The following is a 9,188-nucleotide window of genomic DNA, read 5'->3' on the forward strand; positions in this document are numbered from 1 at the left end:
AGGTAAAATACACTTTCGGTCTACACCACTGTGTGTGTGTGTGTGTGTGTGTGTGTGTGTGTGTGTGTGTGTGTGTGTGTGTGTGTGTGTGTGTGTGTGTGTGTGTGTGTGTGTGTGTGTGTGTGTGTGTGTGTGTGCGTATGTGCGCGTGCGTATGTGTGTGTGTGCGTGTGTGTTCATATTTGTGTGTATCAAATTTGGGCAAGTCACTTTGTTACAATATTTAGGTTAATTGAAATGACTTATAAAAATACATCCTGTATGTAGAACTGTTGCTGGAATATGAATTATCACCTCAATTCTAGTCAGGTTAAACTGTCATCTGACTGACATGTACAGTATACTGTATAATATAACTTGAGCTCTCTCTTTGATCAATCCAATCAGGTTCCCAGGGGGGGAAGAAGTGGGCAGGACTTCTGACGTGTCAGACCATCCTCCTTGTGCTGATTGGCCTCTTGGTATCCATCAGCACCAATCAGGCAGCTGCAGAACCCCTGTCAAATGCCACTCAACCTGTGGAGACCCCTGAGGAAGAGTTGGCCTCCCTGAGGTTGAATCTGAGTACTGTGCTGCGTCGCTACAGCCGTCTACGTGATGAATATGACAGCCTGGCACAAAACTGCTCTGCCACAGGTTAGCACTAGCCAGAAAACTCTATGTACGTGTTTGAAAATAACTCCATTGCCACCAGAAGGCACAGAATCACTGATGGACAAATGACTGATCTCCTAAATAACTGCTCATTATGTGATTGTGGGTAGTGCTTCTTTGTTTAAACGTATCCCATCAAATATGCTGTATACTGTATGTTCCCAGATGGTTAGGACAGGGCCAGGAGGTCACATGGTCAGGTTCATGTGATTAGTGGCCCTAATACCATTCCCCAATCTATCAAGTTCTCTGAATATTTCCATAATGTATTGCAGCAACATTTTCATAAATCTAAGGACATTCCACCTTTGACACAGGACATGAACCCACAGCTGGGTATAGTAAATACTAAATCTATCATACAGTACAAAGGTAGAATTATATCCAAATCTCTTTCTTTCTCTCTCTCTCTCTCTCTCCTTTTCTCTCTTTCTGTCTTTCTTTCTTTCTCTCTCTCTCTCCCTCTCTCTCATTCTGGTTTATAGTGGTGAATTTCAAAGAGTGTCCTGAGGGATGGCTTCATGTACTGGTAAATGAAAAATGTTACTACTTCAGTAACGACAAGATGGACTGGCCGAGCAGCAGAGACAATTGTACATCAATGGGCGGCCACCTTAGCATCCTGCACAGCAAGAACGTGCATGTAAGAAACTGTGTGTGTGTGTGTGTGTGTGTGTGTGTGTGTGTGTGTGTGTGTGTGTGTGTGTGTGTGTGTGTGTGTGTGTGTGCGTGTGTGTGTGTGTGTGTGTGCATTTGTGTGTGTGTGCTCTTCTCATCGTAACCACGTGTTTGTTTATAGGAAGCCCTGGAAAAAGAGGCAAGTAGGATTGGTGGGTTTAATAACTACTTCTGGATCGGCCTATCAGACAGAGAGATGGAGGGGGACTGGAGATGGGTGGACAACACAACGCTCACAAATAAGTATGTGTCACGAGAATTTTCTATCCCAATGATAATAACTGACAATCAATAGCTCTGACAAAAGTCAAAGACTCAGCTTATGCAAAAAGATAGTACAGTTTATTCACGAGAACAGTCTGAAGTCCATTATACAAAGACATCCATTTTATAGCTGCGCACATACTTCCACACAAACAGTAGGTATCCTACGCACATACATACACACAAACAGTAGGTGAGTTTTATCCTTCTCCATAGTTCTCACCACTGTGTATCACTACCCAGCCGACAGTTCCATTCCCCCGAGATTAGGGAAACCTTGAGAAGTACTCCCTGTCCTATCATAAGTTTCTCAGAGGCCTAGCCAGGTCGGTTCAAACACAGTTTAATTGTTCTCGGGGTTTTTTCTTCGGCACATACATACAAGTTCAAACCCTAAGCTACACCTTGCTCAGACAGTATGTGTTTTCCCACTATACAGATACATTGTTTACATCTAATTCTGACTAAAACTACACACATCATCAGATTATACTTTTATGATTCTAATCAATTTCATACAATTCTAAGGTTTCATAGTGGAATTATTTAATCATTATCTTTCAACATTTAAATTATTTTATCAGTATGTAGGGTCTGCAACCCATTCAACAATCTCAACATGACACGTACAACATCGACTCAAAATATCTCAGTTGCTCAAACCTTTTTTCTCCACTATTTGTCCGCTCCTTTTTACTTTTTTTTCTGTCTTATCTCTCTCCCTCTCTGTGACTTCAATTCCATCCTGCCCGTCATATTTTCTCTCCCCCTACCTCCCTTTCCCCTATAGCTTCTGGAAACAGTACAGCTTGGAGCCTGATAACAACGTCTCCGGTGGGGTTGACGGTGAGGACTGTGCGGTCCTGGAGAGTAACACTCATGCCTGGTCCGACGTGCCCTGTGACTTCACCTACCGCCGCATCTGTCAAATGGATGCCGTACCCATTACGTCCGCTTGAATCAGCGGGTGAAAGACACCGCTGACCATGAAATTAACTTAGAGCGGCAGGGATTCAATAGAAGGCTCATTGTAGGGTTGCACTGTTGACAATGTGCATTTTAAATGCAATTTCCCCCATGTTTTAGGAAATCAAATTCAGTGTAAACGCAGTGGTAATAAAGTGTAAATTCCCTTTTAAAGTCAAATGCAATGTGCATTTCTACAACGTGCATTTAATTGAATTCCAGTCACGGTATGTATAATCAGTCAAAACAAATGAAGTGACAGTTGGTATCTACTTGTGTTGGTGTCTACCCACCACTGAAGGTATTTCAATAAAGCTGCCAATCAGTCACCCCTCAGTCACTGCTTGTTTTTTTACTCTTGTTTAATTCAATCATTTAAACACAATCGAACATTTTTATCTTACAGTCCTATAACACAACAACAATAACCCCTGTATTTTCTCTGTTACTAATTCAAACAATTCAGCAGAACTTTGGAACGAGCCTGATCACGCAGCAGTCTGCTCACACCACCTGAAACCGTAAGAAACTATAATATTAAGATGCTATCCCATTCTCTTAATAAAATATTCGGTAAATAATGGACTCTAAAACAGAGTGCTATGCAATATCCACTGAGTATACCAAAAAGTTTGGAACGCCTTCCTAGTATTGAGTTGCACCCCGTCAGAACAGCCTCAACTTGTCGTGACATGGACTCTACAAGGTGTCGAAAAGCGCTCCACAGGGATGCTGGCCCATGTTGACTCCAATGATTCCAACAGTTTGGCTGGATGTCCTTTGGGTGGTGGACCATTCTTGATATCAGTGGCGGTCGGTGCCGTTTAAGATGAGGGAGGATGATTCTTTTTTATGAACATGGCCTAATTTCTATTACAGCATATTGGATGACTGTCATTCATATTCCATTCACCCAGTTCAATGTAACATTGATAGGTTTAGGCTACTACATGATCCTCAAATTTTCCCTGTACCCATCATGAGGTTGCTACAACAGCTCGAGATCATTTTTGTTAATCAAGGTGACAGACAGTGGCACATTCAATACTGCCTTGCACACTCTTGCCTGCATCTAGCTGATCTAAGGTGTAATCATTAGTCCAACAGTTGCAAATGAGAGTTTCTATTGGACGAATTCAAGTATGTTTATCCCCGTTTCGTTCTGTTTGCTTTCATTTAAGAAACGTTTTTCAACAGAATCAACGGAATGAATACTCCCCTGATCACACGCAAACACAGTTCACTTTCATAGCAGCCACATAAAAACAGCATGATCACTCTGCGCGTTGTATATATATAACTCCTTCTCGGGACTATCTACGCGCTCTCCTCCCTTTGCTTGTGGACTTCAGTGCACAACACATCAGATGTCTGTGACCAGGGAAAAAAAACAAAGCTAGGAAGACAGAAGCTAGCTGTCCTCCGGCTACACCATGGTGCTAACCTACATAGTGCTTCTGAGGCTACTGTAGACCTTCCTTTCAGAACAGTGTGTTTTAATCAACTATTTATTGACATGAATATATTTAGTATAGTTTTATCTAAAAAGGATTTTTTTAAATTATGTTTCAATATACACTCAGGAGGATGGTCCTCTCCTTCCTCCTCTGAGGAGCCTCCACTACGATACACACAGGAAACTGTTGACCGTGAAAAACCCAGGAGTGTTGCAGTTCTTGACACAAACCGGTGCGCCTGGCACTTACTACCAGTATCCCGTTCAAAGACACTTACATTTTGTGTCTTGCCCATTCAGCATCTGAATGGCACACGTACACAACCCATTGTGGATTTAACAAGTGACATCAATAAGGGATCATAGCTTTCACCTGGATTCACCTGGTCAGTCTATGTCATGGAAAGAGCACGTGTTCTTAATGTTTTGTAAGCTCAGTGTACAGTAATACAAAAGTGACAGTAGCTATACATATTTATATACAGTATTTGTTCAATTGTAGCTCAATCATAGGTCATAAAGCATGACAATATACACTTGTGAAATCTATTATCAAATATCACATGAAAACCTCTTCTTTCTTGCTTCTTTTGTCCTTTTGGTTTTTCTTTTTTATCAGAATAGAATAGCTAAGACAAAATAGTAGACACATTGTCCATTGACAGGGATTCCGATCTGTACGATATCACTAGTTTCTGTAGAATCCTTTTGGTTTGGGGCTGTAACAGAGGAAAACAGAATGGTTCGCACTGTAAATAACCATTCTCACACAGTATTTCTCAAATATGGGAGGTGCAACAGATAGCCCAAGGCAACAAAAATGTAGTTGGCAAGAGAGGCAAAAAAGTTTAGGCTTCTACCTTGAACACGCGTCACCTTGAACAACTCTGCACATTCAAGGCCAATATACAGACTTTTTGTGTGTGTGTGTGTGTGTGTGTGTGTGTGTGACACGCGTCACCTTGAACAACTCTGCACATTCAAGGCCAATATACAGACTTTGTGTGTGTGTGTGTGTGTGTGTGTGTGTGTGTGTGTGTGTGTGTGTGTGTGTGTGTGTGTGTGTGTGTGTGTGTGTGTGTGTGTGTGTGTGTGTGTGTGTGTGTGTGTGTGTGTGTGTGTGAGTGTGTGAGCGCGCGAGCGTGTGTTCGCAGGAAATTACATTCACTCTTTGCAGTTGCAGAATCTGCGTTTGCCACGTCTGGGTATCATCACCCGCTGAAAACCGACAGAAACACACACATGAAAGCTCAGTAACACTACCAACAAGACACAGCAAAATGTAAGAGATAGTGAGTACATTTTTAAGCTAAAATAAATATCTGATTAAATCACCAAACTGTACCTGTCTGTGGCGTCGGATGAGGATGACAGTGAGGATGAGGAGGAGGACGAAGATGACGGCTGCGGCACAGATGGTGACCAACAGCCACACGTCCATGGGGACTCGCTCTGTCCGTCAGAACAACATCAAGAGAAACAGAATCAGTATGCAAGTTCTACACTGATAACTTTACATTTACACTGATAACTTTACATTTACACTGATAACTTTACATTTACACTGATAACTTTACATTTACACTGATAACTTTACATTTACACTGATAACTATACAGCCTATCAAACCAATAAAGATGTTTTAACGTATGACAGTATGTGGTTTTCAATAATAGTATTATCATTTTTTCAAAGTGATATATTGTATTTATGGGTAGGCTTCACTGAAATATACCTCTATGCTCATAACTACACACTGAATAACATACCCGTAAGGTAGGTGTGCAAAGCACACATCAGAGCTTCCTTCTTTACAGGCTTATAGTACTGTCTGCTATAAGTACATTGTACTTAATTACTGTAGTAGTACTGTGGTACTATACTCTTTAAAGTGCTGCAGTAAGCGTAGCCACTGGCCAGTGAGGCTAATTACACCCTAACCTCAATAGTCACAACCTAACCTCTACACACACACTGACCACGCACCCTAACCACATCCTGACCATGTCACTTCCTGTTTCTCCTTCCTCACCGATCTTCAGTGTGATCTCCACTGACGTCAGCTTGGTTTTGTTCCTCCACAATTCACACCTCCACCACCCACCATCTCCATACGTCGCTTCGGGGATGGTGAGAAGGGTGGGGTGGGGGGAGGAGCCTAAAGGGAGGAGGGATGAGTGATGTGGTGGGATCCATTTCACTTCCAGGTCAGAGGTCAGAGGCTGGCCCAGGGTACACGTGAGGTTGACCTCCTGACCTACAAAGGCCACTGAAACTGGAGAGGTTAACACTGGACAGGAGGAGAGAGAGAGAGAGAGAGAGAGAGAGAGAGAGAGAGAGAGAGAGAGAGAGAGAGAGAGAGAGTGTGAGCAAGATCGGGACAGACAGAGAAAGAAAGAAAATTCACCTTTTTGATGTGAAAAAAAGGCAGACAGACAAAATATTTTTTTTTTTACAAAAACGTGGAGAACACGTTTTTTTTATTAGTATCCATTCAGCTGGCATATTATCCTGGCAGAGAGAAACCTCATTATATTATACCCTATTAAAACAAGTGGAGCCAGACAAGTGTATTATCCACTGAATTAGACACAGGACACAATATACCGGGGACAGACTTCCCAATGAAGGACAGAAGGAGATGAGAAAACTGTCTGGGTGCAATAAACAGAAGCATAGAAAGGGGGAATAGCATTGCCATGACGATGGTCTGGCGGGTTTGAATGACAATGAAGGGAGAAAGAGGGATAGAGGGATAGAGAGGGAGGAAGGGAAGGTTAGAGAGATGTCGGGAGGTACTGATTGAACAATTGAGCGCTGACAAATCAAAGGGATTTGTCACTCCTCACTTTGTCGGCAGAAAGAAGGGGGAAATAAGTAAGGGAAGAGTTAAAGGAGGGAGGAAGGAAGGTAGCAACAAAGTTAGGAAGTAAAGAAGGTAGGAAGGAGAAGGACATTTTTCAGGACTGCCACAAAGCTTTACTTACACTGTAGCACCTCCACACGCATTTCTCTCTTCAGGGTGTCGTCCCTCTGGAACTCCACAACGCAGGTGTACTTGCCCCTGTCCCCCACCGTCACCCCTTTCTTTGACAGGGAGAGGTTTCGATTATTCGTGTGCAGGGCTGAGACATCCAGCCTTCTCTTCTGATTGACCACCCAGGCTAATGGAGGCCCCAGGGAGAGGTTGACGAGGGTCTGGACAACCCCAGTGAGGGAGCCTGCCGCTGGGCTTGGGGTAAAGGTCCAGCGGCCTCCCTGGATGCCCTTTTCCTGGCTGTCTGACCAGGATAGAGGAAGAGGAATGGAAAAGAAACATGGCAAATGGAGAAGAGAGAGGGGGGAGACAGAGGTGTAGATAGGCTGTGGATGAGCAGGGGAGAGGTCTGAGAAGGGAAGAGAGAGTGAGAGAGTGAGAGAGAGCGAGAGAGAGGGGAGAGAGAATGAGAGACAGAGATAGGAAAGGGACAGTTTAACCTCAGTCTGAAGACATTTTACCTCTTGAGGGGAAATTATTTAATCTACAAGACCATAAACCATAATCTAGAAGACCATAAAAATTAACACTTACCTATTATAGTAACAGGGGTGTTGGCATAGGCTTCCCTGCCCTTGTATGTCACCACACAGGTCCACTCTCCATGGTCTTGGCCAGTGACCTTCATTACTGTCAGGCTGCTGTCATCTCCGATCTGGACACGCTTGTCCTCGTTCAGGTCCTGTTTCTGGGGATTAAGCCATCTTCTCTGTGTCCCCTCAACTATTTCTTTTATGTCACACTTCAGATTAAGATTCTTCCCAGCCAACAGGGGAGAGACTGGCTGTACACTCACTGAGAGAGGAGAGATGGAGAGAGAGAGTGAGAGAGACAGAGAGTTAGAGGGGTAAACAAAGGTACATTTGTATACATGCGTGTGCAGTACTTGTTTCCCCCACATGATGGTGACAGAACACAATGTCCCATTTCCTTCCTCATCTTTCTCATAACAGACATGAGACATAGAAATCCCTTCTCTCTTTCACTCTGCACTTACCATGGGACAGTCTGAATATGGTGACTGAGGTAATTGGTGTTGACCTGAAATCTTTCAGTTCACATCTGAAGGAGTTGAAGTCCTCCAGTCTGATGTTGTTGATGATCAGGGAGAAGTCCGTCTTGGACAGAGACAGCCTGTCTTCCCACTGTGGAGCTGCATGTCAATAATCAAGTGATTAATAGTAGTAGTAGTAGTGTGAATGAGAAATGTGTCTTCTTGCTGTCTTATATTATTCCCAACCCACCTGGACACCACACAAACATATGAGAACGTGGAAGTAGCAGAGGGCTACCTGCAGAGGCGGAGCAGTAATCCTGAGCAGGTCATGGGTTAAGTGCTCAAGAGAACAACAGTAGTAGGCACCTGATATTCTGACGCCAGCAACCCTCAAATTATAAGCTAGTCAAAATCAGGTTAAAAATACAAAATAAATAAAAAATACTGCCAACTATCTCACTCACCTGTCGTCTCTCGACCCTGGTAGTTGCGGGATATCATAAATTGGTTGTTCATCCCAAAGTACCATTGTACCAACACCTTTTCTGAACCCCACTTCAATATGGGGAGTGTGACCGTCCCTCCCACCTGACCATACACCACCACATCTTCAGCCCCTGAGGGAGAACACAGAAGGCAAGATATATATATATACTTTATGTCCAAGTAGTAAGTTACCTTTACAGAAATGTATCTGTTGCTATATAATATAACCTAGAGTATAAACACTTTCAGAAAATTCTCTCTTACCTGTTGAGGAGAAGAACAAAGCAACAATGATTGAAAGGAATCCAGAAACATACTTCATTTTGTACCTTCTCCTGAAAACAAAAGAGCAACAAAAGCTGAATAAGGCGACTTGCTATAGTCATGTATTTCCTGTCATCCAAGATCAAATACTGTGGAAACAAACCAACAGTTCACATCAAGTAGTATCGCTTCTTCTTGGAATATAAAAGGTAAAACAATAACATATAGCTATACTTTTTATATCCTACAGTATCACGGTATTTTGATGTCAGCAATAACTGTAATTGAAGAGACCCAATTTCTGTTCCTCCCTTTCGTCATGTACTGTAAACGCCATCTTTTACCCACTGAAAACACATGCATTTAGATAAATTCACTGATTCACA

The 9,188-nt window shown here is 42.8% G+C and overlaps 2 protein-coding genes across 2 annotated transcripts in view; one reads left to right on the plus strand and one right to left on the minus strand.

The window, feature by feature from the left end:
- The window catches only part of LOC120048304 (CD209 antigen-like protein E), a 3,025-nt gene extending 134 nt beyond the window's left edge, over positions 1-2,891 (plus strand). Inside the window, exons 1-5 of the mRNA XM_038994167.1 lie at positions 1-2; positions 388-636; positions 1,140-1,297; positions 1,454-1,575; positions 2,387-2,891. The exon at positions 1-2 is cut by the window's left edge and continues 134 nt beyond it. Of these exons, the coding sequence (XP_038850095.1) occupies positions 1-2; positions 388-636; positions 1,140-1,297; positions 1,454-1,575; positions 2,387-2,555 (700 nt within the window). The 3' untranslated portion in view covers positions 2,556-2,891. The remainder of the gene's footprint in view (positions 3-387; positions 637-1,139; positions 1,298-1,453; positions 1,576-2,386) is intronic.
- Positions 2,892-4,348: 1,457 nt separating this feature from the next.
- On the minus strand, positions 4,349-8,860 carry LOC120048302 (T-cell surface glycoprotein CD4-like). Its single transcript, XM_038994164.1, has 9 exons — positions 8,803-8,860; positions 8,517-8,669; positions 8,053-8,208; positions 7,590-7,850; positions 7,006-7,404; positions 6,051-6,308; positions 5,364-5,470; positions 5,187-5,236; positions 4,349-4,737 (listed from the first exon to the last, which is right to left on the minus strand). The coding sequence occupies exons 1-9, from the start codon at positions 8,858-8,860 to the stop codon at positions 4,707-4,709; spliced, it is 1,473 nt and encodes a 490-aa protein (XP_038850092.1). The 3' UTR covers positions 4,349-4,706.
- Between the last annotated feature and the right edge of the window lie 328 nt (positions 8,861-9,188).

The sequence above is a fragment of the Salvelinus namaycush genome, chromosome 5 (genome assembly GCF_016432855.1).
Source record: "Salvelinus namaycush isolate Seneca chromosome 5, SaNama_1.0, whole genome shotgun sequence".
Lineage (NCBI taxonomy): Eukaryota > Metazoa > Chordata > Actinopteri > Salmoniformes > Salmonidae > Salvelinus > Salvelinus namaycush.